The sequence below is a fragment of the Mustela lutreola genome, chromosome 1, assembly GCF_030435805.1.
Source record: "Mustela lutreola isolate mMusLut2 chromosome 1, mMusLut2.pri, whole genome shotgun sequence".
NCBI classification, from domain to species: Eukaryota; Metazoa; Chordata; class Mammalia; order Carnivora; family Mustelidae; genus Mustela; species Mustela lutreola.
The window spans coordinates 50,838,518-50,865,380 of record NC_081290.1 but is presented as its reverse complement, the minus strand read 5'-3'; the positions used below and the strand labels follow the sequence as shown (position 1 = coordinate 50,865,380).

Sequence of the window (26,863 nt, the reverse complement as noted above, 5' to 3'; positions counted from 1 at the left end):
AATGGCTGAAAACTCTCCAAATCTGAGAAGGGAAATGGACGTCCAGATCCGTGAGGCCCAAAAGACCCCAAAAAGGCTGAACCTGAATAGGGCACACTGAGAAACACTATAATTAAGTCAAAGACAAATAATTTAAGAGCAGGAGAGAAAAGAGGGACATTACATACAAGGGAGACACCAGAAGACTCTCAGTGGATTTTTCAAAAGAAACATTTTCATCAAGGAGAGAAGAGGATGACATGTTCAAAGTATGACAGAAAATAACTGTCCGCCAGGAATTCTATACCCAGAAAACCTGTCCTTCAGAAACAAAGAAAGGACTAAGACCTTCCCAAACCAACAAAAGCTGAATGAGTTCTTACCACCAGATCGGCCTTGCAAGAAATGCTAAAGGGTGTTCTCTGAGTAGAAGTGAAAGAGTGCTAACATCATAAAAACACAGAAAAGTCATGTAAATCTCACTGGTAGTGGTAAATATATAGGCTTTTTACATTTTGCAAGATGACAATAGCAGTGTATAATTTGCTTAAAACTCTTGAAGTTAAGAGTATACTTAAAACAACCATAATGACAATAATCTGTTAAAATTTACATGATATTTCTTAAGTATTTTTATGTGAACTCTATACCACACATGGGGCTCCAACTCGTGACCCAAGATCAAAAGTCAAATATTCTACAGACTGAACCAGCCAGGCACCCTTACATGTTTTTCACATTGTATAAATAATAATGGCACAAAACTAACACGTGAAGAAGAGAAGGAGGAAAAGGTAAAGCTTACAAACTCTACTAAAGTGGTTGTCAGTTTAAAATATGTGTTGTAAGTTATAAGATGTTATATGTAAGCCTCGTGGTGACCGCACAGAAAAAATCTTATACTAATTACACAAAAGAAAATAAGAAGTCAAAATATACTGATACCAAAAGACATCAAAAAACAAAAAAGGATAATAATCGTATAGAATAATGGATCTACAAACAACCAGAATACAACTAACAAAACGACAACAGAAAATTCTATCAATAGTAACAACAGTAAGGACTATCAATAATTACTTTGAATGTAAGAAAATTAAATTCTCTAATTAAAAGACACAGACTGGTTTAAAAGATAAAGACAAAACTACAAGAAGCAAAAATGCAACAATATGCTGCATACAGTCTTACTTTAGCCTTAAAGACACACCTAGACTGATAATAAAAGGATGGAAAAAGACCTTACAAGGAAATGATAACCAAATCCAAAACAAAACAAAGAAGGTAGCTGTATTTGTATTGGACAAAATGGACTTTAAAAGTAGTAAAAAAACAAACAGAGATCATTATACAATATAAGGAGGTCAATGTAACAAGAGGTTAACAATTGTAAATCCAACACTGGAACACGTAAATACACAAAACAGAGGGGCACCTGGGTGGCTCAGTGGGTTAAAGCCTCTGCCTTCAGCTCAGGTCATGATCCCAGTGTCTTGGGATTGAGCCCTGCATAGGGCTCTCTGCTCAGCGGGGAGCCTGCTTCCCTCCCCCTCTCTCTCTGCCTGCCTTTGCCTACTTGTGATCTCTGTCTGTCAAATAAACAAATAAAATCTTAAAAAAAAAACAAAACAAAACACAAAGCAAAAACAGAACTACAAGGAGAGACAAACAGGAAGACAATAGTAGTTGCCATCTTTGAAACCCTGCTCTCAACAATGGACAGATCATCTAGACAATCAAAAGGAAACAGTGGATATGAGTAATACTATAGATGAAATGGCCCTAAGAGACATACACAGAAGCATTCTACCCAACAAGAGCAGAATACACATTCTTCTCAAACACACATAGAACATTTCCTAGAATGGACCATAGGTTGGGCCACAAAACAAGTTTTAACAAATTTAAGAAGACAGACATCATCTTTTCTGCCCACATGTCAGGAAACTAGAAATCAGCAGCAAGAAGGAAACAAAAAAATTCACTCACAAACACATGGAAATTAAACAACACTCTACCCAATAACCGATGGTACAAAGAAGAAATTAAAGGAAATTATAAAGGGCTCCTGAGGAATGTATGGCTGGCCAGCTCACTTGGTAGAGCATGTGACTCTTGATCTCTGGGTTCTAAATTTAAGCCCCATGTTTAGCATAGGGATTACTTAAAAATAAAACCTTAATCTAAAAAAAAAAAAAGGTTCTTGACACAAAAATGGAAACACAATATATCAAAACTTGTGAGTGCAGCAAAAGCAGTTCTAAGAGCAAAGTTCACAACAATAAACACCTATATTAAGAAACAAGAAAGATCCCACATAACTGTATGCCTTAAGGATCTAGAAAGAGAAGAGCAAACTAAGCTACTAAGCTCAAGGTAGCAGAAGATAGTATTGGGCAAAGGAGCCAATAATACTCAATGGAGAAAAGACAGTGCTAACCATTTATCTAGTAAGGAGTTAATACGCAAAAATAAAAAGAACTCAAAACAACTCAGTAGCAAAAACAACCAAAAAAATAAAAAATTAAAAAACGGGCAAAGGACATGAATAGATACTTCTCTGAAGAACATGTATAAAAGCCCAACAGGTACACAAAAAGGTCTTCGACATCCCTAGACATCAGGGAAATACAAATTAAAAGCACAATGAGGCACCACCTCACACCTGGTGAAATGGCCATCACCAAAAAGTCAAGAAAATACCTGCAAAAATATAAGGAAAGGGGAACCTTTGTGTACTGAGTAGAAACATAAATCTGTAGAGCCACTATGCAAAACAATACGGGGAACCCTAAAAAAGTTAAAACCAGAGCTACCACATGATCCCAAAATACCACTTATAGAAATATATCCAAAGGAAGCGAAAACCCCAACTTGACAACATATCTGTACCCCCATGTTCATAACAGCATTAATTGATAATAGCCAAGACATGGAAACAACCTAAGTAATAAAGGAAAGAAACTGTGATATACACATGCACACACACAGAGGAATATGGAGGAACACACACACACACACACACACAGGAACACAGCCACAAAAAATGAGGAAATCCTATCACCTGTTCCAACATGGAGGGACCTTGAAGACATTAGGCTAAATGAAATAAATCAGACAAAGACAAATACGTTGATCTCACTTACATGTGGGCAAAAAGAAAGCTCACAGAACAAGAACAAACTTACTACCAGGGGCAGAGGGTGCGGGGAGGGGGAAGAAGGGAAAGAAGGTGCAAACTTCCAGTCATGAGGTAAGTGCTAGAGATAGGAAGTACAGAAGGTGACCCAGCTAAGAGCTCCACTGCTGTGTGGTATACAGGAAAGTTGTGAGGGTAAATCCTAACAGACCCCACCACACAAAGAAATGTTTTCCTGTCTTCCCTTTTCTTTTTATTGGATCTCTATGGGAAGATGGATGTTAGCCTAACTTACTGTGGTGACCCTTTCACAATATTTGTAAAACAAACCATCATGCTATACACCTTAAATTAATATAGGGATAAATGTCTATTTCTCAATAAAACTGGAAAAAAGAGAGAGTGAGTGAGAGAGGGAGAGAGAGAAGGATGAACACATGGCTGTGTGGATAAGAGAAATCCCAGAATGCCCGAGAGAAGGAGCTGCAGCCAACACACAACGTGGACGCAGGACGTTGCTCTGCTCTGTCACGGTACCTTAATTTCCAAGAACTGATTGTTCACCTCTATCCCTTCCAACAACAGATGACTATAATCAATGGAGCATAAATTTCTCCACAATAATGTTGGAAATTAAAAAGTGCATTTAATTAAAAGAGAGCAAATATAAAAAGATTTTTAAAATAGAGAGTTCTACCACATGAGTCTTTGTTGACATGCTATATGCTACAAAGGTGAACCAGAAAAATACCTCTTTGGACTTTTCCTCTTTGGTAAATCTTCCAAATTTTTCTATCATTTCAGCCACAAATATAACATCCATCTTGTCAGAAAAATTGGCGGCTTCCACAGTATAAGCCAGTAACTGCCGGGCCGTGGCCACAGCATTAGTGAGATTGAGAGGCATCTACATTAAGAAGGCAAAAATGAACAATGAATTTTGACATCTTCACATTTCAAAACATGGCAATGAATTCAAACTCTTTATCATTTATCACCAGGACCTTCTTAAAACACTTTTTCAAACCTGAGGAAACTGGAATTGTAACAGTCACTAACCTGAACAAATTTTTTTTTTTTTTAACTTTGAAATATAATAATACGTAAAAATACATCTGGTCAACACACTGCACCATCTCTCCCTCTGTACTTATCCAAATTCTACACACTCCATGTCAATTGCTTAGTAAAGGCTTTCCGGAGTATTCCAACTGGGAGAGATCGATAACTCCCCTAGAGCCCGGTGCGCGGGAGGAGAAAGCATTTATCTATACCACCACGCACTGCCAGTAATGTCCTACATTTGCTTATTTATTGACTTAAACACAACTTAGCACCAACCATTCCACAAAGGGTGTAACAGGTACCAAGGAGCATAAGAAAATATGTAACACAGAAACCCATCTTCCAGCTGTTTCTCATCTGGTCAGGTTTACAACGGACGCATAGAACAGAGACCAGAAAAAGGCATCTGAGGAGCACGAGTATGACAAGGGATCCCAGGTGACAAAGAGATTATACAAGAAGCCCAAGAGGCAGCTTCCCAGATGGATTTGAAGGAGGGCTGGGATTTGTTCCAGTGGATACAGGTGGTAAAGATATTCAAACAAAGGCAGCGACTAGAAAGGAAAGCAGACACCACAGAGGGCCCTGAATACAGGGGGTGGTAACCAGGCCTGACCCCGAACACAGATCAACTGAAGGTAAACACCCATCCTCATGCTTTACTCGTATTTAAAACAAACACACACACACACACACCTGGAATTTCAACTAACATACATTAACAACCTTAGCAAAGGGGAAGACTTTGTAGTTACCTGATTAAACATATAAAGCACCCTAGTGACATCGTTTGCATACTGGCAGCGAGAATAATCATCACTGGCCCAGAAGCCACCTCTGTCGCATCTGCGCCAAGCCTTCCTCTCATCCTGGGGGTTTCCGGGATAGATCCCACTGCCATGGGTATTCCGCGTGCACTGAAGGTACGCAGTAATGCCAGCTAACGTCCTGGGCCACCTAGACAGGCGGAGACAGAACAGGATGAGAAATCCTACATGGACACAAGTAACAGCGGAGGAAAATGGAGGGGTAGGACTGGTCATGGATAATCATAGAGAAAAATCAAGAAGCAGCAAATTCCTTTCAGAATAACGAGTTTAAAAAAATTAAAAGGCTAGCATGGACTAGGCTGATATAAACTATCAGCCACATTTATTTTAATACCGGAGGATATTTTCTTAAAATGTTCTAAATGTTGCTATAAACACACAGGAAAATTGTCTTATAGCCAGTAAAAAAAGAAAAAGACAGTTCCCAGGTGTGCAGACAAGTCACCAAAGCAGGTACAGAACTGCTATCCTCAGCAAGGCCTGCTTTGTTGCCCTGGCCCTTCAGTGGTATATAGAAATCTGGGACTTGAGGGAGTCTTCCCACGAACAATTAACTGGTAAGTGGTGTTCACCATGCCTACACTGTTTGGACAAGCAGTACAGTGTATGCTCAAACTTGCTTTCTTGCTGGGAGTCTGAAATTATGGTACATGCTAGACAGAGGGTGCCTCCTCCACCAGCAATAAGAACTTTGGATACTGAGTCTCCAACCCGCTTCCCTGGGCAGCAACCCTGTATCCACCTCCATATAGGGTTGCTGCCCTTCCATGGCTGGAGGAGGAATGGGAAGAAGCCTGCCCTTGGATCTCCAGAATGCACCTATGTCTTTTCTCTTGCTATCCATCTTCCTATCTTACTATAACACTATAACCTCTCTTACCTGTGACTACAACTACATGCTGGGTCCCATGAGTCCACCTAACAAACTTCTGCACATGGGGCAGCCTAGCAGACCTCCAACACAGTACACAGCTGAATTTATCTGGGAGAAGGCACCCTCTGAGCAAGTGACTTCACCAATCTGTGGGCCCAGATTGTCACTAACAGTTGGAAGAAATCTGTCATGTGAGCTTTCTCCAAAACTGGGAATGAAGTGAATATATATATGTATATATGTATATATATGTATATGTATATATGTATATATATATATTTTTAAAGATTTTATTTATTTATTTGATAGAGATCACGAGTAGGCAGAGAAGCAGGCAGAGAGAGAGAGGAGGAAGCAGGCTCCCTGCTGAGCAGAGAGCCCGATTCGGGGCTCGATCCCAGGACCCTGGGGTCATGACCTGAGCCGAAGGCAGAGGCTTTAACCCACTGAGCCACCCTGAACTGAATATATTTAATGGAAGTTACAGTTGACCTATAACATAGGGACTGATAAATCAAAATAGCAGTCATACCAAAATATAATTAATTCCCCAAATCTGCATAAACAGATTAAGCAACACTAAACTAAATCTTATTAATGCAGTGAAAGTTTAACTGCATAATACACTAAGGAGTGTCAAAAGCTAATTCATTAATCAGTCAAATAATCAGATTCTTCTATTTTTAAAAATGTAAAATAGTCAAATTATGAGCAAAAATAGAAAATCCACCATAAATGGAAAACATTATGATTACTTAATAAAAGATGCAGAATATCACAAAATTCACAAGTGTTATCTGTTTTGCTTTAAAGTATACAGATAAATATCATCTATTAACAGTTAATCTACATAAAGGATTTATCCATTGGCAGTAATAAATATTTATTTCCATATACTCGGGTCAGGGAGAATTTTTTTTTAAAGGACAAAAGATGGTTTTTTTAAAAAGTACTTAAGAATTAGCTGAGCTAAAGATGTTGCTACTGCTTCTTCACCTTTGATTTATTTTTCATTTTTATTTACTTATTTATCCTTTAAAATTCATTTAAATTCAATTCATTAACATATAGTATATTATTAGGTCCAGAGGTGGGGGGCAGTGATTCATCGGTCTTATATCACACCCAGTGCTCATTATAAGTCACGTGCCCTCCCCTCCCTAATGTCCATCACCCAGTTACGCCATCCCCCCCATTCCCCACCCTCCAGCAACCCTCAGTTTATTTCCTATGATTAAGAGTCTTTTGGGGTTTGTCTCCCTCAATGATTTTGTCGTTTTACTTTTCCCTCTCTTCCGCCATGCTCTTCTGTTTTGTTTCTTAAATTCCATATATGAGTGAAAGCATTCACCTTGGATTTAAAAGCTTAATACCAAAGACTTTTCTTACCCTTAAAATTTGGGCAGTAGGAGTAGCAATCACAGGAGTACAAACTGGGTATTCAACAAACTTTATGCTGCTGTAAATTTCCCTTCATATTTCCCATTTAATCAACTATAAGGTCCTTATTAAAATCCTGAATGTAAAAAACATTAAATAGTAATATACTGAAAAGACGTTTTTAAAACAACCTTGAAAGTGAGGAGAGTTTAAGACAAACGCCGTTACCTCTCACAAATTCTAAATTTTTGATTTAAAAAAAAAAAAAAAGGATTATTCCACTCATTCTGCTCATCTCAACACAGAGCCCAACACCAATGGCTCCCAAAGTTTCAGCCATCCAAAATCTTTCATTTCCCAAAGTCCTTCTTGCTTAGAACCAAACAGGAGAGGAAAATGAACTTGGCTTTCTCCTAATTATCACGTCTACTTAACTGCCAATAGTTAAAAGTAACTTAGCAATACAAAACCTTCCAAAGTTCATCCATTAAAAAGCCGTTAAAAAAAAAACAGGACACACCATTAACCTTTTGAATTCTGCAATTTTAGTAAAATTTCCAAAATGTTTCCCTAAAGTAGTGGTTCTTAAATTTTACAACAAACCATGAAACGTGAAACACTCTGTCTGCAGAGACTGTTAAATCAACATATCTGAGATACAGTCCAGGCACGTTTTCTTCTTAATCTTCATACATGACTCTGACATCACTGTACTGAAGGGCAGTCCTCAGATATACAAGGACATATATATGAATACATACATATTCTTAAATTTCCTTCTTGAGGATAGTAGACCAATTATGCTCCTTTAAGAATAAAAACAGATGTGGGCAGATCATTTTTCCAGCACTCTCCATGTCACTGACCTGAACTCCCCTTTATTGTTTACCACCCTCTCGGGAGGACAGTACTGTGCAGAGCTCTCTAACACCACAATATCGACAGTTCTCGTATTGTTCCCACGTTTGGTCTGGACATGACAGCCCCAATTTCCGGTTGATCCAGCCTGAATATTAGAAATGGTTAGGGCACTGCATGGAAAAAGATTTTAAAGACAGAGAAAAAATGGTTAGACAAAAAAGGCAGACAACCCAGGCTTCTATCATTCATTTAGCAAGTTATGTCTGAATGCACAGTGTGGGTAAAGCACCTATTAGATAAAAATGAATTTAAAAAATGGCCCCTCCACTTAAGTACTTCAGCAGTAAGTCTAGACAAGCAGGCAAAGGGAGAACAGGATGCAGCCAGGAACAGGAACAGCAAACCCAAAGGTGGAAACGTCACAGCATGTTCTTCAGGCAAAACTAATGGAGACGTTTCCGAGTTATGTCTACCTTTTCACTGATTCGGAGGGAAATATTCAAGCATGAAAGAAGGAGATTAATATTACTAAGTGAATAATTAAGAAAATATTTAAGGATATTTTACAGAGGAACTCATTAAGTCTCTAAAAAGCTTTAATAAATTACCAATTAATGTTTTAACAAAAGGAGTTTTCCATGTAAAGGTGTACTTCAATTTGTAAAATAGCTATATTTCTAAAGAGCTGTCAGTAAATTCAATTTTCAAGATGAACTCCTAATTCTCTAATATAAGGCCTGTTAATTAAAGAGCAAATGTCAGAACCTTCAATTAACCTTTCTCCCCACCACATGGCCCACCACGCTATCCTCTTATGTAAATAGAAAAATAAAGAGATAATTAGACATAAAGGATGTATCATTTTAATTAATTTACAAAGTTATGCCTTGAAGTTAAGACACATTTTTCCAGTCTCCTAAATCATTAATGGCTATACAACATTATATGTTCTAATAAAGACCTTGAGGCGCTATTACTCTGAATCAGAGAAAATGTTTATAATCTTTGTTAATTAAGTCAGTGAATAAACGAATATGCTATAATAAATATATTCGAGATAAAGTGACATAAAAAGTATTTCACATTAAATTTAAACAATGAAATTCCAAAATAAGCAATCATTCTCTAATCCAGAGGATCCCAAAAGTTCTTGGTTCATAGCACCTTCACTGACCAGAAAACTGTTCGACAGAGCCCCAAACCCAAAGAAATACCTCCATTGGTCTAATTATTAATTACATCCCAGAACTGTGTACCTATGTCCTAATAACGTCATAGTCATTTGAAAAAATAAGGCACATCAATTTGAGATAAGTATTTCATTCCTAAATAACCCAACTTCCTGATGGGCTGTATTTGTCTTTTGAGCACACCAAAATTAATCTAATGTCAAATACAGAACAGACAGCGAGACCCTTATTTCATGTTCCACGATAACTTTCTCACAGTATTTGCGTTGCACCATAGTAATCACCAAGAAATCGGCACCCTCAAGGATGGCACCAGCAAAAGGAAGGCACATGATCAAAGGACATCATCACTGCCTAGGGCTGGTAGCCATGTGGTCCCACAAGCATCAAGCATTACCATGCTTCTTCCAAAGCTTAAAATACCCCATAGCACCTCTCTAGGTGAACTCACTGTGACGTCCCAGGGCACTTCAGCACACCCACAGGGAGCTAAGGTCCTCACATATTTTGCCAACATGTTTTTTTTTTTTAAAGATTTTTGTTTATTTATTTGACAGAGATCACAGGTAGACAGAGAGGCAGACAGAGAGAGAGGAGGAAGCAGGCTCCCTGCTGAGCAGAGAGCCTGATGCGGGACTCGATCCCAGGACCCTGGGATCATGACCTGAGCCAAAGGCAGAGGCTTTAACCCACTGAGCCACCCAGGTGCCCCTGCCAACATGTTTTTAAAGATGACCTTTAGCAATACCTTCAATGTCTGAAAACTAAGGACCAGAATAGAATTTCCAGGAACCTACAAGGCAGCATATTTAGAAATTTAAGGAGGAAGAGGCGGCTTCAATTTCATCTTTGAGGAAAACTACAAACTCTGATTCTTACTAATGAAGGATGGATAACATAAAGAAACCAATGAAGAATCAACAGCTATCTCAGGTTAACCAATTCAATAACTGTATGTCCTTTTTCTGCAACTCTGTTATTAATATGGAGGCAAATTCTGGGTAAAGGACTACAGTCTTCATATGGAAGATTTTCACAGGAGTCAAGTGTCCCTCCCAAAAAATCTATTAGGCAAGGATGCTAACCTTAGAATTAATTTTCTGTACTGCTATACAGAATTTAAAGTATGACTTGCAAAAATAAATTTATAAAGTTAACCTAGTTACTTCACAGTTGCAAAAGTTTTAATTTAATTTAAGAGTTTTAAATTAGAGAGAGCATCAGCATGATCAGGAGTGGGAGTTGGGGAGGGCAAGGGACAGAGGGAGAGGGAAGACAGAGTCTTAAGCAAGCTCCATGCCCAGCATGGAGTCTGATGTGGCACTTGATCTCACGACTCTGAGATTATGACTGAGCTGAAATCAAAAGTTGGAGAACTTAACCAACTGAGCCACCCAGGTGCTTCCAGGGTTGTGTATATTTTTAAAGCTTTATTGTTATAGCATGTGTCAATTATTACCTATTCATATAATAAATTGCTTAAAGCTCACATCTTAATGAGTTTAACATATATATACGCCTATGAACTTATCACCACAATACAAGTAAGGTAACAAAAGTCTTCTCACTGGGACCTAATAAACTGTTTCTAACAATCTTATTCCCTAATAAAGGAACCCTGATTCTGGTTATAGCAGACCTGCTTCTACTAAACTACCCACTGTGCAGTACACTATTACTTATAAGCTCTAGAAAAACTACAAAATGACAACTATCCAAACACATGGCCAGTGATCCAAAACAAGCAGAAACCAGAGAGAAGTTGACCCTGGGAAGAAGGCATCAGCACTGGGGAGTAAGAGCAGGAAATGGTTTTCAATGCCTTTTGTCCAAGGACAGGTTGAACTCAAACAGAAATTCACAGCCTTACTCGCTGAAAAATCAGAGCACAGAGGAAGAAAGGAACGTGGCTGGAAGCCCAAGCTTCTGCATATGAAATTGACGCATATCTCTAACTGGCCCCTGGTTCCCACAGACAGAGCAGGGTCCAAGCAGATTTCAGCTGCTGCCATCACAGAAAAGACAAAACTAGGAGTTTGAGATTAGCCAAACTAACTGCTTGAGGGAACAAAAACCAACTGACTTCAAGCAAATAGAAGAGAATCCAGTCAGGAATTTGCAAGAAGTGGTTTTCTTTAAAGGCAGGATAGTAATTACTTTGGGCTTTTCTGGCCAAGAAGCAACATCGAAGATATTATATAGCTACTTATATAACCATGTGAAATGTAACCATTTATAAATGTAAAAAATATTCTTCGCCCATAGGCCCATAGGCCACATGTGGCCCATAGCCTATACTTTGCCAGCTTCTCTACAGTGAATCATTCATACTGTCCAGGATAGAATCCAACATTACTAGACACATAAACAGTATTTTTTTTAAATAGTAAAATATAAAATATATACATAAGCAAAGTAGTCAGGGATGATGTTCCCAAGATGACCCAGATGTTGGAAACAGCAGGCAAGGATTGAAAAGCATCTACCATAAATATGTTCGAAGACACAAAGGAAAATATGCTTCTAGTAAACAAGACAGGAAATCTCAGGAGGGAAACAAATTATAAAATAGAACATTCTACCCCCCAAACTCACAGACATGATTCTCAACTCAGAGGGTCTTTATTTTCTAGATAGATAGATATAGATTTTTTTAAATGGAACTTCTATGAATCTGAAGTGATTCTTATTACCCTAAGACGCCCTGGCGGAGTGTGGAAACTACAAATCTATTATTAAATATTCAAGTTGAGTTCTGTCTTTAAGAATTTAGTAGAAAGGAAAAAAAGAAAGAGAGACAGAGGCATGCAGAAACAGAGAGAGGTTGGGGAGGGAGAAGAAAAAGGAAATTCAATGCCTACAGATAAAGATTTTACCAAAACAAAATACAGTGATGATAATACATATATCTTCACTCTATTTTTTACACTTTATAAAGTTCATTTGAATTAATGATTTTGAATCTGAATTAATGAATCAATAATCATTTGAATTAATGATTAATGATCATTCCAGGCATGGGATTAATAGGACAGGTGTTATATTCTTTTATACTAGTGGAACAGAGAAAGGAAATCTCGTAAGATGTAGCCTTAATCAACAGAGTGAAAATTAGGTGATTACTAAAAGTGAAAATCAGAGTTTAGCAGCAATAAATGGTTAGAAATTATGTTTGGCATTAAGAGTTTACTTTTTCCCACCTAAAACTTTAAACAAAAAGTTTAACAGTGTTTTCTTTTAATCCTATGTTTTTTGGTCACAATTGGATGGAAAAGGTAGCTACTTAATTTCTGGAGATGAGTAATAATCAGGAAAAGGAAACCCAAAGGTTTGCATTTTTAAACGCAAGAAGGTAAAATATCAATTTAAGTTCTAACTAAACGTGACAATTTTGAAATAAATAAAATCCACAGAGACAATTCCTCATCTAAAAAAGTTTACCTTGCGATCAACGAGCAGTTGTGAATCATGTTCTTTTCAACAAAGATACCTTGCGATTCATCAGTTTCAACTATCCGTCCATCCTGATACCACAACACTTGCATGTCCTGATCAATATATGAAGCCATACACTGGAAGGGAAGGCTGTCTCCTTCAAACACCACTTGGCGATGAGATGGAGTCATGTAGAAAGATGGTAATTCGAGGGGTGGATCTACAGACAAGAAAACTAAAACTTAGTAAACAAACACAATACTATATTCACACTCCAGAATTAAAAGTTACAGAGGGGCAATCTGGGTGACTCAGTCAGTTAGGCATCTACCTTAGGCTCAGGTCATGATCTCCAGGTCCTGGGATGGAGCCCCGCGTCAGGCTGCCTGCTCAGTGGGGAGTTTGCTTTTCCCTCTTCCTCTGCCCCTCCCCTCATTCATGTATGCATGCACACAACTCTCTCCCTCTCTAATAAATAAAACTTTTTAGAAAATTATAGAAATTCTAATTAAAATTATTTTAAATGGGAGAAACAGGTTTTCCTCAGTAACGAGCATTTTAATGTTAGCACCAACAAGGCTCCTACTGAGATAAATGGGTCCTAGATGAAAACAAAATTAGTAAAATTGAAATGAAACCATTTTATAATCAGTCCTGACATTTAAAGTTGTTCCTTTTGGTGGTAGCTAAGCAATTACTAAAAAAAAAAAAAAGAAAAATAAAAAAACCATAAAGTGATACTTAAACCTCGAGAATGAAACTAGTGATAAGTAAATACTAATAAATATATATAATTTTAGAATACATTTCGGAGAGAGTATTACCCTTGATTAAACCACTGGTTTCTGCTTATATAAGTAATACATACTTAATGAAAAAATTTAGAACATTTAAAGAAAGGTAAAGAAAAATCTTTTAAGATCCCATATATTACCATCACCATTAAAAAGTTGGTATACTTCCTTCCAGTCATACAAATAAAAGTGAGGAATTCTAAATATGTATGCAAAAATACACACAAACACCATGGGCTCATAAGAATATTTAGCCCACTGTCCACTACTTTTCCAACAGTCTATTCTAAAGAAAAACAATACATATACAAACATGCATGCAAGGAAATTAAACCTTACAATTATTTATAGAGAAAATATTAACAACCTAAAGAGACCTGATAACAACCTCTATATCATGGATTAGTATGCATCTATTTTATATGAAGAGGAAATGGTTTACATGATCTCAGGTTTAAAAAAGTTACAAAATATCATTAGAGTATAATGACATTTTGTTCAAAGTACAAGAAAAAGATGAAGAAAATATACTAAGTTATCACTGACAACAGCTACCTTTGAGAGATAAGAATGCAATGCAGGATGGGCTTTAGTTTACTTCTTTTAGTTTCCCTTCTCTTCCAGCTTTACTGAGGTATAACTGACAAATAAAATTTTAAGAGATGCATTTAATTGCTTTATTCTCTCCTCCCCCATTCAAAATTATAAGATATTTTAAGAGTACATCATGATGATCTGATACATGTATATGCTGTTTCTTTTCACAAATCTTAATTTTCATCCAATAGCATACTTTGCTTGTGAAACTACAACAGTAATGATAATAAAGAAGAAATGTTGGTACACAACTGCTTATTTCCAGCTACAAAGACTAAACTGGAATCTCCTTTGATCATTTTAAGGATGGCTTTTGGTTTATGTTTTTTTTCTTTTTCTTTTTATAAATGTTATTTTATGTCTCTCAAGCCTTCAGATAATACTCAAAATCATGATTTTCAATAGCTGCATATTATAAATGAATGTGTCACAAGACATTCAACCAATCCCCTATTTTTCAGACTCAAAGATAGGCTTGTATTTAAATACTGACATACAAAGCTGATCATTTCCTAGTAATTAAGCCCTCATGTAGAATTCCTGGATCAAACTCTATCAAATTTTTAAGAACCCTGACACATACTGCCAAATTCTGTATCAAAAAGGCTCTATTATTTATTATTTCACACTCCTACCAACATATAATGATTGCATCTTCAGATTCTTTTTTTTAACCACCAACAGACCCCTGGTTTGCCAACTAATGGAAAAATCTGAAGATCTATACTATTCCCTGGAATTGTTTTTCATAAAGAAAGCTGTTCAGAACCCAAGAACCTTAAACACCAATCCAAAAAACAATTTTTTATCCAGCTGACTTAACTGTTCGCATAAACTAAATATGTATTATCAGATCCGTGAAGATTAATGGTTGTAATCAATTCCAGCACGGTATAAAGAGAACTTTCAGACTGTCAAGAAAAACAGAGTAACAAGTAAAATACGGCAAACCCTTCCTCTGCTTTCCCTTCTCCCTTACCGCATGTCAGCAACTCCTGCTTCACCCCCGTGACTGGCTGGGCCTGAAGGGACTTTGGATAAACACACCGCGTGTCCCGTACGGTGATGTTTCTCTCCTTCACCCAGCGATGCATCCACAATATGTTGCAATCACACAAAAGATACTCAGTCTGAAATTCTCTGTAGCATACAAAATACAAATTAGTGAGTGTGGTGAATAAAATTAAACAGCATGTTTGCTTTATATTGGCTTCTGCTTTGGGTGACAAGCACACCAGTGCTCACCCTCAGTGGCCTTAGGCACACAACACCAACTGGTTCTGTTTTCCTTTCCGGTGAGAAGACAGGCAGGATGGCTGACCCCAGCACATCTCCCTGGTAATTCAGGGACAAAATGGTTGAAATCAAAGCTGGTATGCAAACACAAATCTAGCTATCATCCCTCTTCTGGGCAACAAGCTCCTTAGTCCCAGGGTCTGGAATACCAAATCTCCCATCTTTTATGGCTATCCAATTTCTATCCATTCATCAGTAAGCATGGTGGCACTAACACTGGACCTTGAACACGTCTCCAATTGTTCTAGCATCATGGCCATGCTTTTGCCTTAAATGCCTACAAACTATTAATTTGGGTAACATAAAGGAATATTTGACCATTTATCATGGTTATATTTTGTCTGACCAGAGTCTAAGTTTATCAAGAGTGGAGACTCTCTTGGACACTTCTCCACTTGCACCAAGTGATACCAAGATACTTACCAACGTAAGGGGTATAAAGTTAAACCACTAAAAGTAAAAGAATACCTCATAGTTGATATGAAAGAAAATGCAGAATTATTTTTATATGAGGCAAGAAATTTTATAAGTTGGCACCTGGGTATAAGAAACAAAGGATAATATATACAACTGGGATAAAAGCACCATAATTTATTGAATATTTGGTTTTATAAAGCACTACTTATGTGTTGCACGATATGCTAAGTCCAGCTAATAACAATAAATACAGATACTGTCCCCTGTCAACCTGCAGGACATTATATAATAGTGGAACAAAACAAATAACAACCAATACAGAATGTAACCTGTTCTATACAAATAAATCAAAGTTCAAAGAGCAAACATAACGTGTGCTCTTAACACAGCACACCAGCACAGACTTTATCTTATTAGTTCTGCGAAAAAAAAAAAAAAAAAAAAAAGGAAAGGTGGGAATTAGAATTGGACTAATTTCTAACTCCTAAGCACCACCTTCTGGTCGGTTTCCAGCACTAGTGGGTAAAAGAAAAAAACTGGCCAGAGCGCCTGGGTGGCTCAGTCAGTTAAAGCCTCTGCCTTTGGCTCAGGTCCCAGGATCAAGCCCCACATCAGGCTCTCTGCTTGACAGGAGCCTGCTTCCTTCTCTCTCTCAGCCTGTCTCTCTGTGTACTTGTGATCTCTCTCTGTCAAATAAATAAATAAAATCTTAAAAGAAAAGAAAAAACTGGCCATTTTCCCCCCATTTGGGAGGAAAATCCTTCTTCCATTCCTGCTGTCCAGGGTCTCAAAAGCCAGATTATTCTTTGTCATCTTTTTTATTTTCTCAACTTCACAGAAGTGGCAGACCTGAGCCCACTAAATATGCTAAAAAGAGATGTTTTCACTAAAAAATAATGGCAATAAAAAGACCAGACAGAGTTTAATCCAACATGGCTCCAGAAGCATGTACATGGGTCCACCATGATGTCAAGGAGCCAGATGAATGCCTAAGTATTAGCTACATCTCAAGGAAAACTGCTGATAAGTCTAGAAAATTCAAGAAAAACAGCAGAGAAGGAGAGGGGAGGAGAAGGGATGGTGGGAAAGAAGTCAAGAAACACCAAACAGCAACTGCTAGGGAAGAAGACATTCTTCCTTGGAAAAACAGTCAATCCCATAAATTATACACAATAAAAATTTAAAAAGCATTATACTTAACTGTATTTCCAATAGAAATTAGTATAACTTATAGTTTGAAATATATTATAGTTCAGCTGGAAATACCATTACTGTCAAAGGCACGCCCATACAATCTCAGTTAACAAAACTGTTATAGGAGGAGGGGGAAAAAACCCACCAATTCTAAAGCTACAGAGAACTGAGTCCATATGATTTTGCATTGATTTCATAAAGCAAGACATTCCTAGCAATGTCAGTAACAACTTGTGAATTCAATTTGGGGAAAGGGTTACAGGATAAAGGTAAATCCCCAAAACATAAAATATTCTTAATTACAGATTCTTCACAGGGAGGGATGATATTTTATATTTTGAGGATTCATCCACTAGTCAAACAATAAAATATTTCCTAACTTTAAAATAAAATGAAAGAGAAATAATTGTCAATTTATATTTATTCTAAATATAGAGAGATATAGTATTCTCAGGAGAAAATGGTTGTTCCAGTCTGAAACACATTATTCAGGTTTATAGTAGGTTTTTCAATGAGAATGCACACTCTCAAGTGAGAGTCTAACTTTTGCAAAATCACCAAATTTTCCCCATGAAGCCTCTGAAACCATTTAATAACTGTTTTTAATTTTTAAAAACCAAGATATATTTATCAAAACAGAAAAAAATTTCTTACTTACAAAGACCGGAGTGAGCCAAGATAATCAAAAGTTCCTTGAGATAATGAAGAAAACAAATTCCCTGAAAGGTTTCTAGGAAAAAAAAAATAATAATAGTAATTTCATTTAAAAAATACTAACAATTATTTATCATTTTACACAATTTGCTAGCATATCCTATAATCACTGAGTAATGTTATAAAGAATTTATGAAAGTTGTTTTAAATCTTATAAAAAGGAAACTAGTAAAGGCGTTATCCAAGGGTGAAGAAATTTGTTCTTAATCTATATAAAATAACAAAATTATTACTATCAGATAATGACTTTCTACCAAATACTAGGTGAACCCAAAAGCTACCTTACTGAGCCAGAACTTTAGTCACGCTCTCGTTATAAGTGAATTACTCTTCATGTGTTAACTCAGCTTCACTTAACTAAACAGAAATGTAAAAACAAGAAAAGGACAGGGATAACCTGGATAATCAGGGGCACCAACCCGCAGGAACTGAATAAAATATGTCAACAGAGTGCAATGAGTCCAGGGTTTAAAACACGTAATTCAGTGTTGTCCTTAGGCAAATTACTTAACCTATCTTGTTTCCCCTTGTATCAGATAACTTTAATAAATATTATCAACCTTTGCGTAGTTTTATATGAATTAAACCCAGAACACCCTATGCTAAAATTTGAGGTGGTTTGTTATACCCGTAACGATTCCACACTTGACCCTAAGCTCCAAGAGCAGAAGGCCTTGTGGGTCTTATTTGCCAGGCAGATAGTAATAAGCTGGGGTACACAGTAGGTGCTCAATAGAGGTGGCTGACTATTCGGGATGTAGACTCTATCTTCAGGAAGCTTCTAATAGTAAAACAGAGCTGAGGGCTCTGGGAAGATGGCAGGATGGTCTAACTACCACAAGCCCTGTTCAGAACCTGTTGTAGTATCAAGAATAGATAGAACTTAAACCCAGAATTCTCAAGGAAGATGTCCTGAGACCTGGGAGGAGGCCCGCCTCTCCTCTGGAGTCTGGGCTGAATCCCTCCCATGTGGGAGAAAGTGACAGTTAACAGATGGATCCTGCAGCAGTATATTCCTGGATGGCAAGACTTAATATTACACAAATGCCAATCCTTCACAAATTAATACACAATGAAATTCAGTAAAAACATCCCTGGATTGGCTTTTAAATGTAGCATACAAATTTTTGATAGAAAATGTCTGGATAAAAGGATTCTGATCTTCACAGAAGAACTACCTGGGAACTTAAGCAAATAAACAAACAAAAAAAGGGTCAATGAAAAGAACAAGGAAAGAGATGCCCTTCTTTTTTCTGGCGTATAAGAGGGGATAGTGAATGTAGCCTCTGAAAAGGGTATTGCTGGTGGAAGTGTAAATCACTGCTGTATTTTTAAAAAGGAACCTAGATGCAATTAAAGCGAACAACAGTATTTTTATGAAGCTATTCTGTGTGGAATTATGTGACTACTCAGATCTGGAAGACAAAGAGATGGCAGATGGAACTAAAACAAGGCTGGCTGTGAAGCTGCCAAGTGTTAAGACTGAGGAAAGGGTGCATGGAGATTCCTTACACGATTGTCTCTAATGTTTGGTTTTTTTGTTTTGTTTTGTTTTTTACAAGTTTGAAGACTCCGTAATGGTAAGTTGAAAATAAAACTCTATCATACACATATGGGACTTAAGTATAAAAAAAAAATGGCATTTTACAGGGATCATTAGATTCTAATTATTAGGTAATTTCATTCTAATCATTAGATATTATTAGCTATTTCCTCTTAAAAATCACAGAAGAAGGAATCACACTGAAGTGAGACATGCCATCCTCTCCGTAAATCCCAACACAAACCAATTTTCCCTCCAGTGTCGGAGCAAGGCTAGCTGAACACCAGAGTAACTGGATTTGGTTTGGGAACCATAAAAACTTACACACATTTTAAAACACTAGAGCCAAACCCCAGCTCTGAGATACTTACACAAAAGAAGCAAAAAGGTACGGAGAATGACAACCAGCACAGAAAAGTCATTACTCCCATGTCTTATGAGCTCCCTGAATGGAGTAGCCAGTGAACTATCTCCATCCATCCCCATGCCCACCTTCTACACTGGGGTTTCTTAATATCTTAATTTTTCTTTATTTACTTGACTTTTTGCTAAACAGATATATTTGAATGCCTGTAGGTTAAATATGTATGATGACGCATCACCTATGTATATACAAGAGATGTTTACCAGGGCCAATTTGTTAAAGGAGGGAAAACGCAATCAAATGGAATCTTCTGCAACAGAAGAATAATTGACTAAATTATAATCAGTTCTGTACTTGGAATATTCCGTAATTATTAACAAACATGAACTGTATCAACATGTCACCCTCTTGAAAAGAGATTAATGACATGCTAATAATTTTTTTCAATAAATTGCTGAGTACAGCACACACTTAAAGCTCTGTATGTATGCCTGTATGTGGGGGCAACAGAAAAATCTTAAAATGATCCACCAGATAATTAGTACAGGCCAGCTCACAATATATCTGAAGTGATGGAAGGGAGGTTTAACTTTTCCTTCAAATCTGTATGTGGTTTTATTACTTAATGATCTCAGTAATTGCTCAGTTGTATAAAGGAAGTTCTTACAAACATCACTCACTGATTATTTATTTTTTTTAACATTATTTATTCATTCAAGAGAGAATGAAAACAGGGGGTGGGGCAAGGAGAGAAGGAGAAGCAGGATCCCCGCTGAGCAGGGAGCCAGCCCCCTCCCCTGGGGGGTGGGTGTTGGGTGTCCTCAATCCCGGGACCCCAGGATTGTGACCTAAGTTGAAGGCAGATGATTAACCAGCTAAGCCACCAGGGCATCCCCACTCACCAGTTATTTCTGATAGAAAAGTATTAAAGGTATAATTCTCAAAAAAATAAAAATTTAAACTGATCAAAATTCATGAAAAAAGGGGGAAAAAGAAAGCTTTTGATCTGTTAAGCTCCTAACAACCTTTCTGGGAATTAAGGTCCTAAGTAAAGGACAGAAACTTCACAGAAGTTCATTTCTGGTTCCCCATCTTTGGTTTGGCAGTTATTTGCACTGTGGAGGGAGAGGGTAGGGACCTCTGCAAGTTACATCTTCCCCTCTGAGACAGTTCTCCCCAGAAATCCTCCATCAACAAAGGCACAGATCCATACACAGAATTAATCAATCCCCCACATCCACGCCCACTGAAGCCTCCCTTACTGCAAAGATGAAATAATCTCACTATTGATGGCCCTAAGAGCTTTTTCAAAGTTAACATGAATGAAGTTGCAGAAACATTCTGAAAAGCCACAGAAAGAACCAGGCACAGACAATCCTTGTAACTAGACCTTCGACCCTAAATCCCAAATTTCATCCTGCACCCTACTCGCAGACAACTAGTCTATAAAACAGGATTTTATGCCACTTTCCCAACATAAATGTCCTTCAGTGGCTTCCTATTGTTAAATCAGTTCTAAGCCTCTGTCTGCCTTTCATATGCTCCCATACGAAGTTCTATTAAAGATAATCAGCCTTATTTCTAGTCACTCCCAAACAGAGCTTCCTCATTTTAAAAATAAAATAAAAATGTATTTGATGGCTTATACAAAGTTCTTCTGCATTTATATTATATGTAAATTATAAGAGAGGGATACAGATCATTCAAACTCTAATTAATCTTCATAAAAACTTTGAGGTACTGAGAACCTCACAGATGAAAAAAAAAGAAAAAGAAAAGCTCAGAAAAGTGGGTTCACCCCAAATCGCAAAGTCAGAGGCCTGACTCAAATGGTGATTTTACTCTTCATGCTGACGGCTTTCCCCTTGACACCGGCTTTGCTCTCACTTCCACCTTTACGCATCATTGGCTCCGCTTCTTTTCCTTTCTAACTAATCCAATCTTTGCAATCTCTGCACCATCAGCTTAGGTTTTGCCCCGTCCAGGAAACTGATTCAGACCAGGAAAGCTTCTGACCCATCTCTCCCAACATGAACATGTTCTCTAAGGCACATACCCCGACTGGCTCTCTGCGTGTGTGCGCGTGCCTGCGCGCGCATAAAACACAATATTATGTTCTGATGACATTATATCTCCTTCCATAATCCTGACAGCTGCTACTTTACTATCAGACATATCACAGGTGTCTATAAATGTCTGGGTACCAGTTCACATGTTTTCTTATATTTTAATGGAAAAGACGTACTTACAGCCTAACCAGATTGGTGAGTCCTCGAAATATATCTGCATTCAGACATCCTATTCGATTGTTTGTCAGATCCCTAAAGAGAAAAGGGAAATAAGTGTCTTCAATTAGTTCTCTTGGATGACGGTTTCCTATGTTCAATATTCAAGAACAGCACCCAGGTATCATGCAAGATCTTTGTTTTCAGCATCCTTGAGAAGTTTACCTACTTCAGTGACTTAAGGGGAACACTGAGAGAACAAAATAGTCCTTGCTCTCACCGACTTCTGCCGCGTACAGACTAAGCACTAATTACAGTGCCCTCTATATTTCAAGCATTTATTCCTGTAAAATGACTCACGATAAAACTGGAGTGGTAAAAATGAGACTCAATCTATCTTACTGTCTGTGAAAGAATGCCTTAGATGACCTACACCGTTCATTATGCTGGGGAGTTAGGGACAGAGCCCAGTCGCAGTGAACATCAGACAGACAAAAGAAAAAGGGGCAAATTACCAAAATGCTGGAAGTTTTATTTCTTAAGAATTCCTGAAACTTAATGCTTTCTGATGTCATCCCTGAAATAGTCAGTTTTAACTGTAATGAGAAAACTGAGTTTGCTTTTACCTCACAGATCTATGGTTTAGTCTCCAGGCCAGATTACCTTTTCTAGGTAACAGCCTAATAATTTTTTCCCATCACGCTAAACTTTTTCTTTCTTTCTTTCTTTTTTTTTTTTTTAAAGATTTCTTTATTTTAAAGACAGAGAGAAAGAGAGGGAGGGAGAGAGGGGAGAAGGGACAGAGGGAGAAAGAGAATCCCCAGCAGACTCCCCATTAAGCATGGAGCCGGAGGAGAGGTTCAATTCCATGACCCTGAGATCATGACCTGAGCCGAAATCAAGAGTCAGACACTTAACCGACTGAGTCATGTGGGCGCCTCACTCTTAACTTTTTTAAAAAAGATTTTATTTCTTTATTTGAGACACACAGAGAGAGAGAGAGAGAGAGAGAGAGAGAGTAAACACGAGGAATGGGAAGGGCAGAGGGAGAAGCAAACTTCCCTCCCCCACGCAGGGCTCACTGCTAGAACCCTAAGATCAAGACCTGAGCAGAGTCAGGAACTAACCAATTGAGCCACCAGGGTGCCCCACCCCACTCATATTCTTATGTTACTTTCTAAATACGGTTTTTATCAGTTCCTCCTCAGGAATTACTCATCCCTTGGATTTTGATAAAAGAATTAAAGCAAGATTCTAAACAAAACTTTCAAAAATATTTTTATCACCTTTTTCTTCAATGTCCATATTATTCTTTGTAGTGGAAAAGTACCTGTTCTTTGAGTCATGCTTTGAGTTACTCTTTAGAGAAGCAATTTGTATCACCCATTTCTGAACTAAAATTGTTGGGTTCTAAATTGTATAACTTGATAACAGCAGAAACTGTATTAGCTGGACGAGAAACCAGAAATGATAATGACAGAACATCTGAATAGAATACCTACGCACTAAGTTTCTCTCCAAGGTATTCTGAAACCTAGCTCAGGTAATCCTGAATTTCCCTAAATTTCACAGCTCTGCCTTTCCTATCTTATAGCAACTTTTGATTAAAAAAAAACTTAAGCAATACGAAACGTTACCCACGCGTGCCGTGATTCCAGGCTCCTGCTCCTCAGAATATTAAAGTGAGGTATGTAATCCGATGGGACTTTTTTTTAATTCCAGCTGATTTTCCTTTTATTTCTGGGTTTTACTGTTTAAGAAAATTAGGCATCATTTTGTGAATTGCTGCTTAAACAAGCATTTCTGGGCTCAATTCATTATCTTGTTTCACTTCTGAGCTTTAACTGGTGTAATTACCACTGATTCTTTGGGAAACAATTTCATTATAGCTATACCTATTTAAAATGGTATTTAGGTATTGATAATGGGTTTTATTTAGATTGAGAATCTGCCTGAATTTGTTGATAAAGCAAAAGAGAAAGTGAATAGGTCTAGGTTTTACCTACTTTTGGTAGATTATCCTTCAGAAAGCCACTTAATCTTCCTGATTCAAATTATCTATAAAATAAAGGCAAAGGCCTGCTACACTTACAAAAAAGCTTTATGTGTGCTGTCGAGTGAGAGGCACAATTGGAATGAATGATTTAGAGCCTCATAAGAAAGAGTGCCTGTATCCACAAGCAACCAGCAAACATGAATAACACAGAATATCTTTGTATCTCATTGAGTGTACATATAGGACTCTCTCAGCTTGCAAGCCATATACCCTAAGTCCCATTACACGTGGGCTGTTTGAAATTAAGAATGTATTTTCCAGTGGGAAGAATATTATAAATGGCAATTACCTTCCTAGGCAAGAACACAAGAGACTACTTAACATGTAATGCAGGGAAAGGACGCTCAGGCAGTGCTAGGGACGATACCAGTAATTAAATGCTACTGAACAAGAAATTTATTTATTTATTTCGGATGGAAGTACTTGAGAAATTATTTACTGAAGGATGGAGAACTGGGTAGAGAACCAAAGATCTTCTGTATATCCTTAAAACATCCTGATGAAACAGCTTTGTATTAGCAGTCAAGTTCCCTCCAACCTGTATCTCAACATGAAGATATTATTAGCATGTTCTGCTCCTAAAGAGCTTCCCTCCCAAAAAAGCTGGAACTAAAGGGGGGGCCAATCACAAAGGGAGAGAATAAGTTGTCTGTCTTTGTCTGGCAATATGACATCACATCCCTCTCACGGGGAGTCAGGGGGAAGCTAGAGGAAAAGATATTCTAGAAGTTCCCAAACATTAGCATCAGAATTGCCAGGAGGGCCAAAAAAACAAAGACAGTTTGGCCTCAGCCCCAGTTTCTTTTCTTTCTTTCTTTCTTTCTTTTTTTTTTTTTTTTTTTTTTTTTAAGATTTTATTTATTTGACAGAGAGACAGCAAGAGAAAGAGAGAGAGTGTGCAAGCAAGCGAGCACAAGCAAGGGGAGCAGCAGACGGAAAAGCAGGCTCCCCGCTGAGCAGGGAGCCCAATGTGGCATTCCATCCCAGGACCCTGAGACCATGACCTGAGCTGAAGGCAGACCCTTAACGAGGAGCCATCCAGGCGCCGCTCAGCCCCAGTTTCTGATCAGGTGGGTGGAAGACCCACACTCCGGCTTCCTGCTGGAGGCCTCCTCTTCCCCCCCTGATTCAAACTGACCCATCCAAACACGGTGCCTGTGTGCCTCTGGGGAGGAGCTCAGAGAGAGGGACTCAAGGTCATCAACAAGCTCACTACACAGCTGCCCCTCCTCCCCCGGGGCTGGTGTGGCAGCCTGACCATGGCCATGTTCTACACCCTCGGCTGTGTCAGGCCCAGTGAGTCCTAGCGGCTCTCAGCAGCTGTACTCTAGCCAGGGCTCCCTCTCCCGGTACGTAGAGTCCACGTCCACATCCAGGCTCCTGGGTGCTACACAGGATCCCACCCGGCTGCCAACCCCTTGAGGTGCCCCAGAGTTACCCCCAGATCTCTGGAACCGAGCGCACCACTGGACCCCCACAGTAGACTTCATTTTTATTCAACAGAACGGATGCTGCTCCGTCTCACCACCGGATCTCACCGCTGGACCCAATTACTACTGTTGCTGGGCTCTACACCAAGTAGAGCGGAATGGTGGCTCGCCTCCAGCACTTCTGTTTCCTACCCAGAACTGCAGTCTGCATTAACTCCACTGTCCTGCTCCGGACGGGCCTGTTTTTCTGAGTTCCCTCATTAAAAAGCCTTAACTGGAAAACAGTGGAGAGTAGAGTGTACAGGGAAGAAAACAGATCCAGGGCGAGACCTCCTGAGACAACCCCAGGGCGTCCAGAGCGCAACAATGTCTGATGAAAACAATGAACCGCCACCCTGTGGCCTCAAGAAAAACCATGGTCGTAATGTCCCCTCCTACAGAGTCTGACTGAAATTTCAAACAATGTTACACAGTGAAGGGAGAATCCTTTAACCCCTGCGATGTCTCATCTTCTAGAATTCTGAACACTAGGACTGACCAAAGACAGGGCATTGAGAGGAGAACTTCAGAGAATACATTTTAGATGAAAAAAAAAAAATTAGTTTGCATAAATAGTATTTTTTAAATAAGCAAAAATAGCATAGCCAACTCTAACAACCAGACCTGACTGTAAAAAGGAATGAGTCTAGAAGGACAGAATCATAGATACAAGATGTTAAAAGTATTAGGAGGGAAAGTCCTTGTCAGCATTTAACTGTCTTGGCATGATTCAACTCAGAGCAAACGTAGCTTATTTTATTATACAGACAACACGGGAAACAAAGACAACAGGAAACAAACAAACAAACAAAAAACAAAACCAGGCACCCTCAATACTTTATAAACATTAAATAGTAAGAGAGCATGAGAGAGATATCTGGCCAGCTCAGTCTGTAGAGCAGGTGATTCTTGACCCCAGAGTTGTGAGTTTGAGCCCCATGTTGGGCATAGAGATTATTTAAAAATAAATTCTTTAAGTAAATAAATAGGGGTGCCTGGGTGGCTCAGTGGTTAAAGCCTCTGCCTTCAGCTTGGGTCATGATCCCAGGGTCCTGGGGTCGAGCCACGTGTCAGACTCTCTGCTCAGCGGGGATCCTGCTTCTCCCTCTTTCTCTCAGTCTGCATCTCTGCCTACTTATTATCTCTGTCTGTCAAATAAATAAAATCTTTAAAAACAATAATAAACAAACAAAGGGGCATGATAGAACAACAACAAAAAAAAAAAAACATGGAGAGAGAGAGAGACAGGGACAGAGGAAGGGCTGATTGTTAAGAAGAATGAAAGCATCGTCTCATCCCCAACATCCTCTGCCCCAATTGTGTGCACTTACATGATTTCTCCTTCCTGCCATCAGAAACATTCTGAAACACAATTCTGATATCAACTCCATATTCAAAAAGTCCCGCTAGCCCCACACTGTCTAAAGACACCCGAAGTTCC

At 38.3% G+C, this 26,863-nt stretch overlaps 1 protein-coding gene across 2 annotated transcripts in view; it reads right to left on the bottom strand.

The window, feature by feature from the left end:
- ADGRA3 (adhesion G protein-coupled receptor A3) overlaps window positions 1–26,863 on the bottom strand; it is a 124,504-nt gene that overhangs the window by 46,941 nt on the left and 50,700 nt on the right. Inside the window, exons 1-8 of one of the 2 annotated variants that reach the window (XM_059164665.1) lie at window positions 23,535–23,601; window positions 21,922–21,993; window positions 17,710–17,781; window positions 15,124–15,284; window positions 12,760–12,973; window positions 8,134–8,298; window positions 4,939–5,140; window positions 3,870–4,025 (exon numbers count right to left, since the gene is read on the bottom strand). In XM_059164665.1, coding sequence (XP_059020648.1) covers window positions 3,870–4,025; window positions 4,939–5,140; window positions 8,134–8,298; window positions 12,760–12,973; window positions 15,124–15,238 — 852 coding nt within the window. In that variant the 5' untranslated portion in view covers window positions 15,239–15,284; window positions 17,710–17,781; window positions 21,922–21,993; window positions 23,535–23,601. Of the gene's footprint in view, window positions 1–3,869; window positions 4,026–4,938; window positions 5,141–8,133; window positions 8,299–12,759; window positions 12,974–15,123; window positions 15,285–17,709; window positions 17,782–21,921; window positions 21,994–23,534; window positions 23,602–26,863 lie in introns of those variants that run through there. The other variant, XM_059164658.1, reaches the window with a different exon arrangement.